The sequence below is a fragment of the Pristis pectinata genome, chromosome 1, assembly GCF_009764475.1.
Source record: "Pristis pectinata isolate sPriPec2 chromosome 1, sPriPec2.1.pri, whole genome shotgun sequence".
NCBI lineage: Eukaryota > Metazoa > Chordata > Chondrichthyes > Rhinopristiformes > Pristidae > Pristis > Pristis pectinata.
The window spans coordinates 2,867,892-2,889,824 of record NC_067405.1 but is presented as its reverse complement, the minus strand read 5'-3'; the positions used below and the strand labels follow the sequence as shown (position 1 = coordinate 2,889,824).

The window sequence follows — 21,933 nt, the reverse complement described above, 5'->3', positions numbered from 1 at the left end:
AGCATAATCAAAGACCCCACCCATCCTGAACATTCTCTCTTCTCTCCCCTCCCATAGGGCAGAAGATACAAAAGCCTGAAAACTCGTAGCATCAGGCTCAAGGACAGCTTCTATCTTGCTGTTATGACTATTGAAAGATCCACTAGTATGATAAGATGGACTCTTGACCTCACAATCAACCTTGTTACGAACTTGTACCTTATTGTCTGCCTACACTGCACTTTCTCTGTAACTGTAACACTTTATTCTGCATTCTGTTATTGTTTTACTTTGTACAACCTCAATGCACTGTGTAATGAATTGATCTGTATGGACAGTATGCAAGACAAGTTTTTCACTGTACCTCGGTACATGTGACAATAATAAACCAATTTACCAATAAATTTACCACAATAAGTTATTTCTTCTTTAATATCTAAATATATTTGTGAACAGGTAACAGTGCCCTTACTTATGCTTTTATACATGGCAGATCTAAATTCACAACTCCTTCAGTAAGGGTTCACTTATAACTAATGTTGTGATCTCATTTCCAAGTCATAAGGGCGTGAGATTTGAGCCAATAACTTAGGCTGAAGTTTTCTATAGAGAAATAGAGAACTCAGTTCTGTATAGAGAAAATGCTGCAGTGTCAGAGCTGCCATCTTTCAGGTGACATATTAAACTTAAGTCCTGTTTGCCCTCTCTGGTGGCCGTGAAAAATTCCCTTGGCAGAGAACTTCTTCCTGGTGTCTTGGTCAATATTTGGCTAAAATCAGATGATCTGCAGGTGGTACATTACTAGGTGCAAATCAGCCGTGATAGTGTCTACATTATAACAATTAATGTATTTCAAAGCTACTGACTGACAGTAAAGCTGTTAGTTTTCTTAAATTTCTTTGACAATCAGAAAAATAAAATCCATTAAAATTAAGTAAAGAATTTTTTATAAAAATGTTTTAATAAATCAAATACTTAAAATGTTTCTAAGTTTTCACAACATTAATCAGAAAAAAAACAAGTACTTCCTTTCATCCCTACTATCCTTGTTGAAATCAATGGAGTCATGGATCCTGCTATGGAGGCTCCAACACACAGGATCGCAAGAGGCTGCAGAGCGTTGTAGACTCAGCCATCTCCATCACGGGCACAACCCTCCCCACCATCGAGGACATCTTCAAGAGGCGGTGCCTCAAAAAGACAGCATCTATGATTAAGGACCCTCACCATCCAGGACATGCCCTCTTCTCGTTACTACCATCGGGGAGGAGGTACAGGAGCCTGAAGACCCACACTCAACGATTCAGGAACAGCTTCTTCCCCTCCGCCATCAGATTTGTGAACAATCCATAAAGCCATGTATACCACCTCATTATATCTTTTTTATGTTGCACTATTTATTTATTTTTGTAATTTATACATTCTTATGTCTTTGTCCTGTACTGCTGCCGCAAAACAGCAAATTTTACGTCACATGTCAGTGATAATGAATCTGATTCTGATTCCTGCACCAACTCTTATTGCCAGGATCTGAAACCGATTTCCTGAAAACGCTGAGGAATCCTTGTAGGATCTTGCTCTACAATTAAAATTCTGAAACTTATTGGCACTTGGGAACGCTTGCAGTTTTGTGCACAACTACAGACATTCACCAGCCAAATCTAAGCCAATAATATCAGGCACATAAATCTTGGCTGAATCATCACAACTATTGAAGAATATCCTCTCATTATCTAAAGTACCTCAGTAAGGTGTTAATACTGTTGGTGCCACGGTCCACACTACGGAGGACTTCCCCAGTCTTCCTGCCAAGGTGCCAGCGAAGTGAAAGAGAATGAAGGTGAGCAAAAAGTCCGACCTGAACCTGTCGGCTGGTGTATTGCTGGACTTTAATCCACATAAAGGACCGGATGTTGTTTACAAAGCCAGATGATCCTGAACAGAAACAAATTGCAGTTATGCATAAACTACAATAAACTCTCATTTATCCAGTATTTATGTATTTGGAATTCTCATGCAGCCAGCAAAAAATTTCTAAGTACATTAACAGTGAATTTTATTTTGTGTTTTGCAAAAATAAGTGTGAAAATATATTTTTAGTTTATACAAAGGGTGGCGTGGTTCTCTTGTTTAATATATTAAGAATTATGTACAGTGGGCAATTTCTATAAGTACCACCCGTCCTCTAACACTCCTGCTGTAAATTGATAATGCCTTATTGAGGATATATACTGAATGCTCACCAAACTTTGCCAAGTTGGATCTGCAGTGTTTTCAACAAAAGACTAATATTACAGTTTAGTTACCTAACTTTAAGGAAACCTGAGGGGCAAGTTTGGGTATATGGAATGAGCTACTAGTGGAAACTGTAGAGGCATGTACAATTACAATGTTTAAACGATATTTGGACAGTTACATGGATAGGAAAGGTTTAGGTGGATAATGGGCCAAATGCAGGCAAATGGGTCTAGCTCAGGTGGGCAGCTTGGTCAGCATGGACGAGTTGGGCTGAAGGGTCTGTTTCTGTGATGTATTACTCAACGACTCTAACATTTATCCCACAATCAACCTCCAAAATACTCTTCTTCATACTACATTATGTGGAATCTTCCCTGATTCAAACTGGCTCAAACATTTTCTACTTTGCAACAATGACTGCATTTCAAAAGTTCTTAATTGTCTGCTATATGTTTTGGGATACTCTGTGCTCATGAAAGGGGCTGTAGAAAGAGAATTCTTTCTTGTTTTTTTCCAGTGACTCTAAGCCTTCTCTGCAGAAATATGTATGTTTCAAAAACAAAAGAAACAAGGTCAAAGGAGGGAATTCCAGAGTATCACAACTTCAGTAGGGGCATCATCATCTGTTAGATTCAAATTTATGTTCCTTATTATTAAATGAAGTAACAAAATTTAAAATCCACTTTTGTTCAACTGCTTACCCGTGCCACCTCCCTGCAGGAATTTGAGGAGGACGTACAAGCAGACAGTCATGGCTAGGGTCTTCCACGGGGCTCTGTCACTCAGTTCATTCACTGTGTAACAAAAGAGGTGTGCATTAATGTGGTGATGCAAGTCCATCAACAAAATGCATTTAGCTTGAAGAACACGCTAGGAAATTCAGCAGCAATAATAATGGGAAAACAAGATAGGAGGTTAAAACTCAGATGAAAATACTAAGAGTATTACTAAAAGGAATACTAAAAGTGGTAAGAGAAGCTCTGGACTGTGGAAAGAAATCAGCAGAAATTATCAGAACTGAGGACAGGGGTAATTGCATTTGAATACAGGCCTCCTGATAACAACTCAAAAATGGGATAATGCATTAATTCTGACATTAAGGTGGTCTGATTTTCTTTTATTTCAAAAATAACCTTTATTCATTACAAAATATATACACAAAAAGATTTTTTAAAAAGTGCTAAACTCTTTATATTCTTAATGTCATTTGGTCAATACATTCAGCAGTGTTAATATTTTTTTTAAAACCACAGCACCATTGCCACTCATGTGGCCTCCTGGGGCAATACACCCTTTCATTGTTTGAGGGGCTTCCCCACCACACTCTGCCCCTCCATGTCCAGTAGCGAAGGACCCTAGACTGTGGCACTGATAACAAAAGTAGAGTTGAGTTGTAAAGAGCAGAGCAGTTCAAGTGAGAAAGCTAGCGGGTTACCCTGGTACAATCAATAGTTCTAGAAACATTAAGAGGTAAAGCTACAGTGGAGTGAGAAACAAAAGGCTGTAGATGCAGGAACCTGGATCAAAAAAACAAACTAAAAGCTGGAGGAACTCAGCAGGCCAGGCAGCATCTGTGGAGAATAGCAGACAGTCAACATTTTGGGTCAGGACCCTTCTGCAGAACTGAAGACAGGAGAGTGGGAAGCCCAATAAATAGTTGGGGGGGAGGGGTGGTGGGAAATCTGAGAAGTAATAGGTGGACAGGAGAGAAAGCGGGCACAAGTCAGTGATAGGTAGAAGCAGGTGAGAGACAGCAGTGGGTAGATGGGGAGAGGAGCGATAGGCAGAAGGGGAGAAAGGGAGGAGGAGGGGAGAGCAGATCTCCCAGAGGATAGGTGGAGTGAGTAGAGAGTATGTTATGGACTCAGTGAAAGTCCCTTTAAGATAGAGAGTGTGTGTGTATGTGTGTGTGGGGCGTGCTTACGTCAATAGAAGATAAAGGACGTAATGACGTTGTTGAAGAAGTAAGAAGAAGAAGGAGAGAGAGAGAGAAGGGAGAGAGACACCAGCCTGCTTGTTTTCTCTATCGATGGATGAGAAACAATAACTGTGTTTGCCACTGAAACCCATGTATGGAAGTTGGAAGTAATCCGGTGGAGTTCACTTTGTTGCTGACCTGTAGAAGGAAACAGGTATTTGTGTGTGGACGACCACGGTTCGGATGCTTTCGGGGTGAGGAAGTCACTACCGAGTAAACACTGAAGTGTCGTTTGGGTTCCATCGAGGAACATTTGGATTTCGTATCTACTCTCTCTATGTTTTTCTACATCTACATCTTATCTTCAGACAACGGTGGTTGTTGAAGAAGCCCTTGCTCATGTTTCACCTTATGGCTTGCGGAACTGAACTTTAAGAACCATTCTGGAACTGGGAGTTTTGGACTTTGTCACACACACATACGAAGAGTTTAGTTTTGGGGTTAACGTTCGAGGTTTAACATTCTTGAATTCTAACATACTAACATTTTTACTTTTATTTTACGTATTATCATAAGTAGTGATTAATAAAATAGTTTTTAACACTAAATCATGCTCAGTGTGTTTCTTTTGTTGCTGGTTCGTGACAAAATTGGGGGCTCGTCCGGGATAGTTCCCAAGGTTAATGAGTGTCGTCTGGGATTGTACCCCAGATTGATGAGATTTGTTCGGGATTCAATCCAAAGATTTTTGAGGGAGGTCTGATAAATTCTTTTTAATTGGCTTGTGTGTGTGGAAACCAGCAGCAATGGATATTAAGGCATTTTTGGAGTCACCAACCCAAAAGGGATTGGAGGTGGCGAAAAAGGATGATTTGATAAAGATTGCTACAAGGCTAAACCTTACAGAAGTAAAGCAGTCTATGAGAAAGGCAGATATTCAGAGATTGATAGCTGGCCATTATGTGGAAAAGAAGGTGTTTGAGAAGGAAGTGTTAAAACAGTTTCCTGGCAGTGAAATAGCAATTTCTGAGGCACAGGTGCAGCTGGCAAAGATAGAGGCTGAACGAGAGCAAAATAAATTAGAAGCTGAACGAGAGCAAAAGAGATTAGAGGCTGAACGAGAGCAAACCCAGTTAAAGATAGAGGCCGAACAAAAGCTAACTCAGATGAAGATAGAGGCTGATCTAGCAATGAAGCGGATGGAGCTGGATAGTGAGGAGAAGGAGAAACAGAGGCAGCATGAGTTACAAATGAAGCGTAGGAGTTCGGAATCTGATTCTGATGATGGTTTTTCAGCCAGCAGGGAGGTTCGATTAGTCCCTCCGTTTGAAGAAGATCAGGTTGATCAGTATTTCCAACATTTTGAAAAGGTTGCTGTGAGTTCAAACTGGCCAAGGAAAGGATGGGCTCTTATGGTACAGAGTGTGATTAAAGGTAAAGCTCAAAAAGCTTATTCTGCTTTGTCTGTTGAGGATGCAGCTGATTATACCAAGGTAAAACAAGCTATATTGAAGGCCTATAAATTGGTACCTGAAGCTTATAGACAAAAATTCAGAGACTTGAGGAAATCTGCAGATCAGACTTATATGGAATTTGCCAATGGAAAGAGAATATGTTTTGAACGATGGTGCCTGGCTAAAAATGTAGATGGGGATTTTGATTAATTGAAAGAATTGATATTGGTGGAAGACTTTAAAAGATGTGTTCCAGCTGAATTAACAACATATTTAAATGAAAAGGCAGTGGAAACTTTACAAGAAACTGCTAGGTTGGCAGATGATTATGCTTTAACCCATAAATCAAAATGGGGACAACCTAAAACCTTTCAAAAGAGTTACAAGGACAATCCAGGTAAACCGGAGATTAAATTGGGAGGTAATCAAAAAGGAAAAGATGAAAAGAAGCCAGGGCTGGAGAAACCTGTTGAGCGTACTTGTTATTACTGTAAGAAACCTGGCCATGTGATAGCTAATTGTGCCCTTTTGAAGAAAAGGAAGGAAGCTGTGCCCAATGCTTGCTTTCAGGCAATTAAAAATCAAAAAGGTTTAGGAGATGCTGTTAAAGATCAGTCCTTGCAAGAGGGAAAAGCGGAAAAGTTGGAGGAGGTGAGAAAAGAATTCCGTTCGTATGTATCAGAGGGTTTTGTTTCACTGAATGATGAGTCACCCCAGGTGCCAGTGAAAATTCTTAGAGATACTGGGGCTAGTCAATCTCTCTTGCTGGACAGTGTTTTAAATTTTGGTGAAGAAAGTGACACTGGTGAGGTAAATCTAATACGAGGCGTTACAGATGACACCATGTCTGTCCCTTTTCACAGGGTGATTTTAAAGTCAAAGTTCGTAGAAGGACCAGTCGAGATAGGGATAAGACCTAGTTTGCCAGTGGAAGGAGTTTCTTTGTTATTGGGAAATGACCTTGCAAATGGAGAAAGTGATCCTGTGGTACGGTTAACAACCAAACCAAGGATTGATGAGTCTGAGAATGATCCAGATGTTTACCCATCATGTGCGGTGACTCGAGCTAGAGCTAGAGAATTAGCCAAGACAGACAGTCCGATGCAGTCTGATGTAGTTCCTTGTGACAGTCCTAAATAGGAAGAAAATTATGATGCCTTGTCTGAGACTTTTCTGTCTTCACTGGAGGATCAACATCCTTACAGTGAGCCTGAATTTAAAGATTTGTCTTTGTCGAGGAAGGATTTTATGGTGGAACAGACAAAGGACCATGAGTTGACAGAATTGAAAGAAAAAGTACTCTCATGTGAGGAGATTGAGAAAGTGCCAAGTGGATATTATGTCAAAAATGGAGTGTTAATGAGGAAATGGAGACCTCCCCATGTCCAAAACAATTTAAAACTCGGTTGGAGAGAGTCTGCCAGCTAGCGAGAGAGAATCTGAAAACAAGCCAGATAAGAATGAAGACATATTTTGATAGACGTGCTCGGCCTAGGACATTCGCAGTGGGGCAAAAGGTGTTGGTATTTTTCCCTAGCCAAAATAATCCCTTGCAAGCTCGTTTTTCTGGACCCTATGTTATTGAATCTCGAGTGACTGATCTAACATATATAATCAAAACACCAGATAGACGCAAGAAAACACAACTCTGTCATGTAAACATGATAAAACCTTATTATGAGAAGGATTCAGTTGTGGCCTTGGTGGATGATGTAAAGGTTGTTTCTAGAATGCCTGATGTTGATGTTGAGGAAGGCCAATTTAGACCAAATATTGTTCCATCGAAACTAAAAAACCAAAATATCCTGGAGAACCTTGAAACGAAGTTGGACCATTTACAAGTTTTACAAAAACAACAGATGAGAGAATTAATTTTAAAATTTAAAAATCTGTTCCCAGATGTTCCAAACAGAACATCGATAATTACCCATGATGTTGATGTTGGGGATGCAAAACCAATCAAACAACACCCATATCGAATGAATGTAGAAAAAAGTAAACTTGTTGATCAGGAAATAAAATACATGTTGGAAAATGATATTATTAGACATTCTACTTCAAATTGGAGTTCGCCCTGTGTTATTGTACCTAAACCTGATGGAACTGTTAGATTTTGCACAGATTACAGGAAAGTGAATGCTGTAACAAAGTCAGATGCTTACCCTATTCCTAGAGTGGATGATTGCATAGATAGAGTGGGAAAGGCAAAATTTTTTACAAAGATTGACCTATTGAAAGGGTACTGGTGTGTTCCATTAACAGATAGAGGAAGGGAAATTTCAGCCTTTGTAACCCCTTCTGGATTGTATGAATACAATGTTTTGCCATTTGGAATGAAAAATGCTCCGGCAACATTTCAAAGAATGATTAATTCAGTGATTCATGGGTTAAAACATACAGATGCCTACATTGACGACTTAGTGACTGGGAATGATACTTGGGAAGATCACATCTCTGCGTTAGAAAGGTTGTTTGAAAGACTTTCCAAGGCTAACCTTACAGTTAACTTGGCTAAAAGTGAATTTGGCCATGCCACTGTGACGTATCTTGGTTATGTTGTAGGTCAAGGCAAGCAAGCTCCTGTTCAGGCAAAAGTTCAAGCAATATCTGAGTTCCCTATTCCCACAGGTACGAGGACTGTTAGAAGATTTTTGGGAATGGTTGGATATTATCGAAAATTTTGTAAAAACTTTGCTGATATTGCTCTTCCCCTAACTAATCTTCTGAAGAAGGGAGTAAAGTTTGTTTGGACAGATTCTTTTCAAGAAGCATTTGATAAGCTGAAAGCCATTTTATGCTACCATCCTATGCTCAAAACACCTGACTTTGAAAATCCATTTTCATTAGCAGTAGATGCCAGTGATGAAGCTGCAGGAGCTGTGTTGTTGCAGAAGGGTGACCTTGATGATATTGACCATCCTGTAGCTTACTTTTCAAAGAAATTTAATGAGCATCAAAAGAATTATTCCACCATAGAGAAAGAATTACTGTCGCTTTTTTAGCCTTGCAACATTTCAGTGTATATGTTTGCACCGCTCAGAAACCATTGACTGTGTATACAGATCATAACCCATTGGTGTTTCTGAGCCGAGTCAAAAACAAGAACAGAAGGCTGTTAAACTGGAGTTTAATTTTGCAAGAGTTTGATCTCATGATAACTCACATTAAAGGCAAAGATAATGTGATTGCTGATTGTCTTTCCCGATGTTAAATGGGAAACATGTATCTGTACTAATCTGATAGTCTGTAGTTGTGTAGCATGATAATTATTAACATTACTAACTGTATGCGCGGTTGAATTTTTCTTGGGAAAAATTTTTTTTAGGTGGGAGGTGTTATGGACTCAGTGAAAGTCCCTTTAAGATAGAGAGTGTGTGTGTATGTGTGTGTGGGGCGTGCTTACGTCAATAGAAGATAAAGGACGTAATGACGTTGTTGAAGAAGTAAGAAGAAGAAGGAGAGAGAGAGAGAAGGGAGAGAGACACCAGCCTGCTTGTTTTCTCTATCGATGGATGAGAAACAATAACTGTGTTTGCCACTGAAACCCATGTATGGAAGTTGGAAGTAATCCGGTGGAGTTCACTTTGTTGCTGACCTGTAGAAGGAAACAGGTATTTGTGTGTGGACGACCACGGTTCGGATGCTTTCGGGGTGAGGAAGTCACTACCGAGTAAACACTGAAGTGTCGTTTGGGTTCCATCGAGGAACATTTGGATTTCGTATCTACTCTCTCTATGTTTTTCTACATCTACATCTTATCTTCAGACAACGGTGGTTGTTGAAGAAGCCCTTGCTCATGTTTCACCTTATGGCTTGCGGAACTGAACTTTAAGAACCATTCTGGAACTGGGAGTTTTGGACTTTGTCACACACACATACGAAGAGTTTAGTTTTGGGGTTAACGTTCGAGGTTTAACATTCTTGAATTCTAACATACTAACATTTTTACTTTTATTTTACGTATTATCATAAGTAGTGATTAATAAAATAGTTTTTAACACTAAATCATGCTCAGTGTGTTTCTTTTGTTGCTGGTTCGTGACAAGTAGTAGCTAAATATCATCTTCTTGAGCAGTCACTCAGGGTCGATTTTCTACTGCAGTTCTATGGGTTAAGGTGGCCAATGAGGAATACGCAAATAATGCTACATGTAGGGCAGAAGATGCTTGCAGGTGCAGATGAGGTGGTGGTATAGGAAGCAAGATAAATGTTGCTGGACTTCCATGTAATCCTGACAGAAACAAGAGGTTCTCAGTGTCATCACAGATGCTCCTTCACCATTTTCATTGGCAATGGACCAAGGATTCCCATGAATTGCTGAGAATCTTACATTCTGTGCTGCTGCTTTTTTAACATAAGATGGTAAACTGACCTATCTGCACTCTTTAGATGCAAGAAATACAAATATATATTAAAAAAAATCTGTGGAGTTACTCACAACCTGGGTGTAAAAGCTCAACCAATATCCACAAGGCTAAGGATGTATATAGCAGCATCCTTGGGACCTTGCTGTGCACAAGCTTTATAGAAGATCTGCAATGAAGGCTCCTTTCCTATTGGTTGAGGAAGCTATACAATGAGAGAGACAATAAACTAGGAAGAGAGCTTGATATTGAAATCTTATTTTGTAACAATAGTGGAAATTTACAGGATTCTCGCAGTGACCTGAAGCCACTGGTTCTTCAGTAATTCCACTGTCCTATTAAGTAACACCAGCAACTCAAAACTTTCTGTTGTGTGCCTCTAGTTCCCCATCTGACTCTGACCTGTCTGTGGCCTCCAATGAGGAACAGCACCTCATCTACCATCAAGGCACTTCGCAGACTTCAAAATTTTATATCAAATTCTACAACTTCAGGTAACTTACTTTCTCTGTCTGTATCAGAGCTGCCAACAACTTCTGCTGTTGTTCATCCATCCGTGATATTGGTTTAATTTTTCTCCTCTCCATTAGCACAACCTGATATGAAGGGCATGTCCAACAGCCCTGCATTTCACACTTCCTTGTGTTCCTTTATTTGCATTCTCTCCCTCACAGTCCTCATTTCTTAGCTTTTTCTCATTCCCCCCCCCCTCTCTCGAACTGTCCCAATTAACTCACTAGCTACATGACCTCTACAACTTATCCCCATGGAAACCCTGGTCTCACACCCTCAGAGATATTCCCTTTATCCTATCTATCCTTCCAACATTTCCTGTAACTGAAACAAAAACTTAGTTTCTCTTTTTCCCAGTTCTGACAAAAGACTTTTCACCCGAAATGTTAACAGAAATATCCATAGATGCTGCCTGACTTCCTGAGTATTTCCACATTTTCTGCTTTTACTCCTGTGAAGTAGAACTTTTACAGTGCCAGCAGCACAGCTCTGAAGAAACAAATCTTACACTTTCTTCACCTCTGCCCCCCAAAAACGGTGAGATCCAACCTCAGCTCTGGACAATCCCTTGGAACTTCATCTCACCCTCCCAAGCCACAGCTCCCTTTTCACTGCAGCTGCAGATTGAGAAACAAAAGTAAAAACACGTCCCATGTCAGTCTCCAATCCTCGACAATCTCCCTTTGGCACTAGTTTACACAAGCAGACAATAGGAGCGCTGTCTCAGCAAGGAAACCAGCTTGGCATTGCTTTTGTTAAAGGAGCACTGCCCCTAATCTTAACTGGCAAGAAAGCTGACCTCACCCCCATAGGTCATCGAGTGTTCAAAAGATGGCATTTAACTCCATCTCTTTAATGTGGCGCCAACACATTTCTCGTCAGGCAGAGCTCACAGGCTCTTTTGACATCCTTTGAAACTGGTTCAGGGAACAAGGGGAGAAGAGGGCAAGCGGCAAGCATTTTGTCAAAAAAAAGAGAAAAATCAATGAGTTTCCTTAGAATCTGACAGAGTCAGTGTAAGTACTGCTGCAAAAGCTTGAGAAATCCCACAATCAAGATGTTTGATGTCTGGAGAACTGGATGGGAGAGGCAAGTACAATTGGTATCCATGTGAAAAGCCATGCACAAATTATCCAGGATCAGCTTTCAGAGTGCAGCTTGGACCGATTTCACAGTGAACAATGACTTCACTCATTACAGTCAGAAATGTACAACACAGAAAGAGGCCCTTCAGCCCACCACATCCATGCCAACCTTTTTGCCCATCGACACTAATACCATTTGCCCACATATGTCAGTTTCAGTCTATACCTTTCCTATTTAACTGCCTGTCTAACTATCTCTTAAACTCCCACCACCTCCTCTGGCAGGGAGTTCCATGTATCAACCATTCTCTTAAAAAAAGCTTTCACCTCAAATCTCCTGTACAACTCCTTCCTCAGTTAGAGGTTACTCGTTAGATATGGTATGTCACCAAATTTCTGTAGATGTTCAGTGGAGAGCATTCTGACTGGTTGCATCACAGCCTGGTATGGAGGCTCCAATGCACAGGATTGCAAGAAGCTACAGGGGGGTTATAGACTCAGCCAGCTCCATCATGGGCACAACCTCCTCATCATTGAGGACACCTTCAAGAGGCGGTGCCTCAAGGCGGCGGCATCCATCACCAAGGACCCTCACCATCTGGGACATGCCCTCTTTTCGTTACTACCATTGGGGAGGTGGTACAGGAGACTGAAGACCGATACTAAACAATTCAGGAACAGCTTCTAACCCTCTGCCATCAGATTTCTGAACGGTCCATGAACACTACCTCATTATTCCTTTTTCTTGCACTATTTACTTATTTTTGTAATCTATAGTAACTTAATGTCTTTGCACTGTACTGCTGCCGCAAAACAACAAATCTCACGTCATGTCAGTGATAATAAATCTGATTCTGATTCAAACACCACCAACTTTCGTGTCATCCACAAGCTTAATACTCATACCTCCTATATTCACATCCAAGTTATTAATATAAATCAGAAATAACAAGGGTTCTAGCACTGATCCATGCAGTACACCACTGGTCACAGACTTCTAGTCAGATAAACTCATTCCACTACTACCCTCTGCCTCCTACCACCAAGCCAATTTTGGATTTAATTAGCCAACTCGCCTCAGATCCCATGTGCCTTAACCTTCTGAGTCAGAGTCATACAGCACAGAAACAGGCCTTTGGCCCAACTTGTCCATGCCAACCAAGGTGCCTCCCTGAGCTAGTCCCATTCACCTGCATTTGGCCCATATCCCTCTAAACCTTCCTATCCATGTATCTGTCCAAATGTTTGTGTGAAAAATTTGCCCCTCAGGTCCCCTTTAAATCTTTCCCCTCTCAGATTAAATCTATGCCCTCCAGTTTTAGATTCCCCTATCTTGTGACAATCCACCTTATCTTTGCCCCTCATTAATTTATAGACCTCTACAAAGTCACCCCTCAGCCACCGTCGCTCCAGGGGAAACAGTGCCAATCTATCCATTCTGATTCTAACTGACCTGTAGTTCCCTGGTTTGTCCTTGAAGCCCTTCTTAAAATAAAGGCACAACATTAGCTATCCTCCAGTCTTCCAGTACATTGTGGCTAAGGAAGATACAAAAAGCTCTTCCAGGGCCCTCAGCTACCATGTGGGATCTTGTCAAATGCCTTACTAAAGTCGACATATACAATGTCTACCACGCTGGCTTCATCAACCTCCTCAAAAAACTTAATCAAATTAGTGAGGCAGGACTCCCCCCACAGAAAGCCATGCTGACTTTCCTTGATCAGCCTTTCCTTTTCAAATGTACATAAATCCTATTCTTTAGGATTTTCTCCAATAATTTCCCTCAAACCGATGCAAGGCTCACTGGCCTGTAGTTCCCAGTTTTGTTTCCTCCTGTCCTTTTTAAATAAAGCAACAACATTATTTGACACCTCACTTGTGGCTAAAGATGCTAAATCAGTGTCAGAACCCTAGCTATCTCCTCCCTTTCTTCCCATAGCAACCTGGAATTGATCGCTTCTGGCTTTTGGGGGCTTTATCAACCCTTATGCATCCTATGATATCTAATGCCTCCTCCTCCTCGATACTGACCTGCTCCAAATTATCCAAGTACCCCTCCCTGAACTCTTCCATATCCTCCTTCTTGGTGAATACAGATGAGAAGTATTTATAAGTAACGTATAGGGCAGGCATGGTAGTGTAGTGGTTAGCGTAATGCTTTACAGTGCCAGCGACCCGATTTCAAATCCGGCCACTGTCTGTAAGGAGTTTGTACATTCTTCCCGTGTCTGTGTGGGTTTCCTCCAGGTGCTCCGGTTTCCTCCCACATCCAAAAAGACTTATGGTTTAGGAAGTCGTGGTCATGCTATGTTGGTGCCGGAGGCGTGGCGACACTTGCGGGCTGCCCCCAGAACACTACGCAAAAGATGCATTTCACTGTGTGTTTCAATGTACATGTGACTAATAAAGAAATCTTATTTCCTTATTTATTAATATAATAACAAGCCCACTATTAAATGTTGGCAGAAGATGGGAAATGAGGGGAAATTGAATGTTGCCACTGTGATACCAGGATGGACACCCCCGAAAGAGAAAACAAAACTACAAGTAGGTCAATCCACGTTGTATGTGCACAACTTGTGACGTCAGTGATAAGCACAATCAAGACTATCATGAGATTCTAGGACTAGACCCCATTCCTGCACACAGATTAATGCAACCTTCCACATCCCAATGTCATTCCTCTGTCCTCTTTTCACCTTGTTTTTATAAAATTCCTCCCTAATAGTCATTACTCATGCTCCTCATCACCTGATCTGTCTTAATCTCCGTGTCGTCTTTTATCTCACACTTCACTCCTTCATTTTCTTTTGTTTCCAACATGTCAGAATTCTGCTTCTGCAAAAACAATCACTTCATTGGTGACTGACATTTAAACAGCAACCTCTAGATTGCTTATCTTTAGGATGGAGTTTGCAAACACAGATCCGAAAAGATTGACAGACATTTGGCAAATCACACACGTGGATGTTTTCAAAGGCCTGAAAGCACATACCACCAGGCTCAAGGACAGCTTCTATCCCGCTGTTATAAGACTATTGAATGGTTCCTCAGTACAGTAAGATGGAGTCTTAACCTCACAATCTACCTCGTTATCACCTTAGAACCATGGAACCATACAGCACAAAACAGGCCCTTCGGCCCACCATGTTGTGTCGTCCATCAAACCACCCTCACACTACCTAACCCCTTCCTCCCACAGATTCCCCCATCCCACACTCCTCCATAACCTTGCACCTTATTGTCTGCCTGCATTGCACTTTCTCTGTAGCTGTGACACTTCATTCTGAATTCTGTTATTGTTTTATCTTGTACTACCTCAATGCACTGTGTAATGAATTGACCTGTACGATCAGTATGCAAGACAAGTTTTTCACTGTACCTCGGTTCAAGTGACAATAACAAACCAATTCCAATTTCATAAATGCCCGGATGGAAAATGCTGCAGACGTCAAAACAAACCACCAGTTACTGCAGATGATACAAAGATCGGTGGTGTTGTGGATATTGCAGAAGATTGCCAAAGGATACAGTGGGATATAGATCAGTTGCAGATATGGGCGGAGAAATGGCAGATGGAATTTATTCCGGACAGGTGCGAGGTGTTGCACTTTGGGAGATCAAATGTAAAGGGACAGTACACTGTTAATACAAGACCCTTGACAGTGTTGATGTACAGAGGGATCTTGGGGTCTAAGTCCATAGCTCCCTGAAAGTGGCTGCACAGGTTGACAGGGTGATAAAGAAGGCGTATGGAATGCTTGCCTTTATTAGTTGAGGCATTGAGTTATGTTGCAATTTTATAAAACTCTGGTTAGGCCGCATCTGGAGAACTACATTTAGTTCTGATTGCCCTATTACAGGAAGGATGTGGAGGCCTTGGAGAGGGTGCAGAAGAGGTTCGCCAGGATGCTGTCTGGATTAGATGGCATGTGCTCTGAGGAGAGATTGGACAAACTTGAGTTGTTCTCTCTGAAGGGGCAGAGGCTGAGGGGAGACCTGATAGAATTTTATAAGATTATGAGAGGCATAGATAGTGTAGACAGCTGGTATCTTTTTCCTAGGGTCAAATTGTCTAATATAAAACACTGAGAGTGGTGGGTGCCTGGAATGTGCTGCCAGGGGTGGTGGTGGAGGCAGATATGGTAGAGGTGTTTAAGAGGCTCTCAGATAGGCACATGGATGTGCAGGGAATGGAGGGGTATGGACATTGTGTAGGCAGAATGGATTAGTTTAGTTAGGCATTTAATTACTAGTTTAATTAGTTCGGCACAACATCATGGGCCAAAGGGCCTGTTCCTGTTCTGTATTGTTTTATGTTCCATCTATAATGAAAGCAATGGCGTGAGCAAACACACTCTTTTCAACAGGAATGTGTAGCTGGCAGAAATGTTCCCCTCTCTTAGTCAGGTCAATTGTAGCACAAGAGCAGCAGTGGCTTGGTAGGAAGCACTCTTGGAATCAGAAACTCTTCAATTTCTACAGTGAGGCCTGAACCAAGCACAAAATGCAAGCTGATGGTCCTGGTACCAGTTCTTCAGCTCACTGTCTGTTGCATTGTCTTGGATGAAACATTACACCAAGACCTTGCCTCTTTCTCTCTGGTGGGTATAAAAGATTCTCTAGTACTCTTGATGAGCAGGGGAGCTTTCCCCAATATCATAAACAATATTTGTAGATGCAAAAACAGAAAATGCTGGAGACATTCAGCATGCCATGCAGCTTCTGTGGAAAGAGAAATAGTGTAAAAGCACAGAACTCTGATGAAGGGGTTTGACCTGAAACATTAACTGTTTCTCTTTCCACAGATGCTGCTTGACCTGTTTTAAGCGTTTCCAGCAGTTTCCTTCTCTATTTTAACATCTGTGATTTGTTAATTTTCACCTAAAACAGATGACCTGTTTGCTTGTATCATTGCTAAATGAGGGACTTTGCTGGGTGTAATGTGGTTTCTGCAATTCCTACATGACAAGTTACCTTCATAACACTCAATCAGCTATAAAAGTTCTTTGAAGAGCCACGGGTTGTAATGGTGGTACTCAGATGCAAATGTTCTTTATAAACCCATCACAAATGCACTGTTTCACATTACTAGTTTAATATGGTTTTATGTGCATTACTTGTCACAGGAAGATTCAGGCTATCAAAGTATAAAGTTTAGCTATATATTTTTTGAAGCCTCGGTATATTTTGTAAATTTTTGGTGCTGAAGGATCGTTTCTTGCTCAATCACTTACGTTGAAACATGGATTTGACTAGTCAAGACTGCCCCCTCCTGACTGAAACAGTAGTGCTGCAAGCAAGATGTCCAACACTGCCTTTCCACTGCGTGACAGAGAAAGACAACTGGGTCTAGTTTATTGCGACAAACAGATTACGCAGAACCGAAAATGATTTGTAGCACAGAAACTGGCCATTTAGGCCAAATTGTCAATGCCAAAGTATATATTCAACATTCACTTCCTCCTGTCCTCCCTCACCTCACCCCATCATCAAGTCCCTTTCTCCCACACAGACGCATCCTGTTAATCCTAAATGCATCTAAGCTACTTGTCTCAACCGGTGTCTGTGGATACAAGTTTGACATTCTCGTCCCTTTCCAAATAATGCAGCTTCTCCCCAATTCCCTGCTGAAAGAAAAAGTAACTTGCACTTCGATGGCACCTTTAACAACCTCAAGATTTTCCAAAGTACGTTTGAAGTATTTATTACTGCTGTAGTGTAGGGAACACAGCAACTAATGTGTGCAACTAGATCCCACAAACAGTAAAGAAATACTGACCAAACATGTTTTGGTAATGTTTGACACCAAGGAATCCTCCCTGTACTTCTTTGAAACAGTCCAAATGAGATTATGTGTGTCCATATGAGTGGTTCCATGCAAAAAACAAATCATGCACCATTCCCTCAGTCTTGCAACAGTGGTGAGTCAATCTAAATATTTGTGCTCAAGTCTTTCACTTGTAAGTAGCCATCTTGGTCTTCCCCACCTCTTCTCTATAGCTTCTGAAATTGAAATGCTTCATGATATTATAATCCCTATCTGGTCAATTCCCATCCTCTTCTCTTCGTAAGAAGCAAGCCCAGAGCTTTCATCCATGTACTAATGTCCAAAATGCTCAAGCTTCAACTCTTCAGATAAGGGTTTCTTGGCAAGTCATAAAGACACTTCTATACATAAACAGCCAGAGCTTGGGACCTTTGAAACCATAAGCAACAGCTGCAAAATGAAAAGCAAGGCAACAGCAATGGGCAGGACTTTCTTACACAATGCTCAAAATGGTACTTCGGGAAGTGATCCAATGGGCTCTCAGCTGAGAAAAGGGCCAACACAGAGCTAGACTGTGTACAGAGTAATTGAAGAGGGTGATGAGGGGTAAACAACTGTACCAACTCCAAAGAGTCAGTGTGATTACAAGCTTTTGCAGTGTGCCTCATCAACTGACTTACTTACAACTGAATGTCTCTGCAATTATATTAGAAACACAGTGATGCCTTTTTAACCCAGGCAATTTAAGGTAGGAACTGTGCATAAAAAAGTAAATTTAAATTCAGTTTTGTTCATCTTGCATCTTCTCACGACATAAGAACATAATAGATGAAGGAGTATGCGGTTGGGCCTTTTGTACCTTTTCCTCCATTCATTAAGATCATAGCTGATTTCTTCCTGCCCTTATCCCACATCTCGCAATTTCCCTTAATATCTAAAAGTCTTATCCATCAATGTCTTGACTATACTCAGCCTCTATGCCTCCATAGCGATCGTAGGTACTGAACTCCAAAGACTGACCAGCCTCGAGGTGCAGAGATTTCTTTTCAGCTTTTTTCCAAACAGGTGACCTGACCCCTGGTTCTAGAAACCACTGCCAGGGTAAAGATCAGCTTTGCAAGTTATGACAAGTCCAGTAAGAATATTGTGCATTCCAATGAGATCATCTTACACTTGTCCGAACTCCACTGTGTACAGACTTAGTCTGTCTAATCCCTTAACACACATCAAACTCACCTGCCCAGGAATTAACCTGGTGTGCCTTTGCTCTGCACTTCCTCCATTGCAAGTATCCAGATAGGTAGGGAAACCTGACCTGCACGCAGAATTCCGGATGTGATCTTACCAAGGCTCTTTAAAACTGCAGTATGATGTCAATATTCTTCGACCTAATTCCTCCTGCTATAGAGGCCAACATATTATTTCCCCTCTACACTGCTGCTGACCCAGTGGTCAGTGTAGAAGGACACCCATTTCCCTCTGGACACCACCACTGATGTCTTGAGTGGATGACCTCATGTTTTTCCACATTATATTTTGTCTGCCATACCCTTGCCCATTCATTTCGCCTGCCTGTATCCCTGAAGCTTCTTTACATCCACGTTGGTCCACAACACTATCTGGTTTTGTGGCATCAAAATTGCACATATATACCTGACCCCTTCATCCAAATCACTGACAAGATTGAACAGATATGGCCCCACAACTTATCCCTGCAGCATCCCACTGGTCACAACACTCCAATCCAAAAATTATCTGTTCATTCCTACCCTATTCTATCCATTAGCCAGTTCTCCATCTATGCCAGTGTATTACAATAGATGTTCTGATTTTGTTTAATAATCTCACGTGGCACCTTATCAAAGGTAAAAAAACAATATAATGCTGGAGGAACTCAGCAGACAGGCAGCATAATGGAGAAAAGCAGGTGGTCAATGTTTCGGGTCAGGACCCTTCTTCAGGACAGAAGATAGGAAAAGGGGAAGCCCAATATATAGGAGGGAAAAGCAGAGCAGTGTCCAGGTATGATGATACGAGCTCCGTGGGGCAAGAGTACGAGGATACAAGCTCCATGGGGCAACATTGACCGCCTGCTTTTCTCCACGGATGCTGCCTGGCCTGCTGAGTTCCTCCAGCATCATCGTGTTTTTCATCTAGATTCCAGCATCTGCAGTCCTTTGTTTCTCTACCTTATCAAAGGTCATTTGAAACTCCAAATACCCTATGTCAACTGGTTCTCCCTTACTATATTGCTAATACATCCTCAAAACATTCCAACGGATTTGTACAACAAGATTTCCCTTTCCCAATTCCAATTCGACACCACTTAATCCTATTATTATTTTCCATGTGCCCTGTAACCATTTTCTTTATCATAAGTTCCAGCATCTTCCCCAGCACTGATGTCAGCCTAACTAATCTATCCCTCTCCCTCCCTCTCATACTCCTTTAATTCTAAAATACTGTGTTTTTTTTACTCTTTCTACCTTTCATAAGAACACAGGAAATAGGAGGAGTAGCAGCAATCTGGCCTGTGAACCTGCTCTGCCATTGATCAAGATCATGACTGATTTTCTACCTCAGCGCCATTATCTTGCCCTATCCTGATATTCTTTGATTCCTTTAATATCCAGAAAACTACCAATTTTCACTTTTAATGAATTGGGTGACTGAACCTCCACAGCACTCCAGAAAATTCCAAAGGTTCATCACCCTCCAAGTGAAGAAATTTTTCCTCCTCTCAGTCTGAAACAGCCTATCCCTTATTCTCAAACTGCAGCCCCTGGTCCTAGACTCCTCAGTCAGGGGAGACATGCTCCCTGATTCCTATCTGTCAAGCCCTTTAATTGTGAAAGTCTCAATGAAATCTCCTCTCATTCTGTTAAATTCTATAGAATACAAACCCAGTCTACACAATCTTTCCTCATACAACAAACTCACCATCCCCAGAACCACTCTAATGAATCTTCACTTCTGTTCTCAGTGGCAAGTACATCCTTCCTTAGGAAAGGAGACCAAAACTGTTCACAATACTCCAGGTGTGGTCTCACCAAACTCTAATACCATTGCAGTAAGATTCCTTACTCCTGAAATCAAATCATCTTGTTATAACGACTTGTACACCATTTGCCTTCCTTATCACCTGCTGCATCTGCATCTTGACCTTCAGTAATGTGTACAAGCTCATGCAGGTCGGTGCCTTTTGACTGTTAACACTACCCAATCTCTCAGCTAGACAACCATTACGTCCATTATCTCCACAGTTAACTCCTTTGAAGCCTTACGAGGCAGTTCATAAGATGCTGGGGATTTATTGGCTTTTAGTCCCATTAATTCTTCCAAAAATCTTTTTCATTAATGCTAATTTCTTTTACCTAATTTATTCTACAGACAAAGTTATAGGTAGATTTTCACGGCGATATTGTGTAAAATGGGCAATAGCCAGCCAGTTCTTCCAGTCTTCAGTTCTGATGAAGAGGCGACCTCTGTTCAATACCTCATGAAAATGGCACCTATGATAGCCTCAGCACTGGAACTGAAATAGCAGCCTAGATTCTGCGTTCAAGTCTCCAGAATAGGTCTTGAACCCATAATTTTCTGACCGATAGCTATCCTCCAAGGCACAGCTGACAAAGCAAAGTGGAGATTGTATGAAAACTTCACAATCCCCCACAACCCACCTTCAAATCCTTCACCCCCACAAGGCTAAATAAATTTGGCACGTCCCCTTGACCTTCACCAATTTTTATAGATGCACCACAGAAAGCATCCTATCCAGATGCATTACAGCTTGGTGTGGCAACTGCACTGCCCAGGACCGCAAGAAACTGCAGAATGTTGTGGACACAGCTCAGCACATCACGGAAACCAGACTCCCTTCCATGGCCTTGTCGACACTTCTCGCTGCCTCAGTAAAGCAGCCACCCCGGACATTCTCTCTTCACCCCCCTCCCATCGGGCAGAAGATACAAAAGCCTGAAAGCACGCACCATCAGGCTCAAGGATAGCTTCTATCCTGCTGTTATGAGAATATTGGACAGTCCCCTAGTACGATAAGATGTACTCTTGACCTCACAGTCTACCTCTATGGCCTTGCACCTATTGTCTGCCTGTACTGCACCCTGTAATTGCAACACTTTATTCTGCATTCTGTTATTGTTTTCCCTTGTACTACCTCAATGCACTGATGTGATGAAATTATCTGTAAGGATGGCATGTCCAACAAAATTTTTCACTGTACCTTGGTACGTGTGACAATAATAAACCAATTTACCAATATGATAACCTCCAATTATACTTTACTAAAACCCAGTTTATATTATTGCCTAGGTTTAAACCATGGTGGATCTAGAAAAACTTTCCAGCTTATTTGAATTATACAGAGCCCATCTTTGTCTTCTAGTGATTCCATTTCCATCCCATAGTGGATAGCAAAGTTTTATTCCAGTTTTATCTTGTTTCTCAAGCCCACTCCCACATGGATCCATCAGGGATTACCATCATGCATACATGTTGTAGAAAATATTTTCATCCTCAGTGTTTCCATCTCCTCCCCTTCCCTTTCACCATTCTGCCTACTACAAGCATCAAAGTCAAAAAATTTTCAGAGAAG

General features: G+C 41.3%; 1 protein-coding gene across 4 annotated transcripts in view; it reads right to left on the bottom strand.

Annotated features, from left to right (window-relative positions):
- Positions 1 to 21,933, bottom strand: part of LOC127569523 (ATP-binding cassette sub-family B member 6-like) — a 549,089-nt gene that overhangs the window by 494,926 nt on the left and 32,230 nt on the right. For all 4 annotated transcript variants that reach the window (XR_007956208.1, XM_052014249.1, XM_052014269.1 and 1 more), the window contains exons 5-6: positions 2,919 to 3,011; positions 1,722 to 1,914 (exon numbers count right to left, since the gene is read on the bottom strand). Coding sequence is in view for 3 of the 4 variants with exons in the window: in XM_052014249.1 (XP_051870209.1) it covers positions 1,722 to 1,914; positions 2,919 to 3,011 (286 nt within the window). In the remaining variant the exon portion in view is untranslated. The remainder of the gene's footprint in view (positions 1 to 1,721; positions 1,915 to 2,918; positions 3,012 to 21,933) is intronic.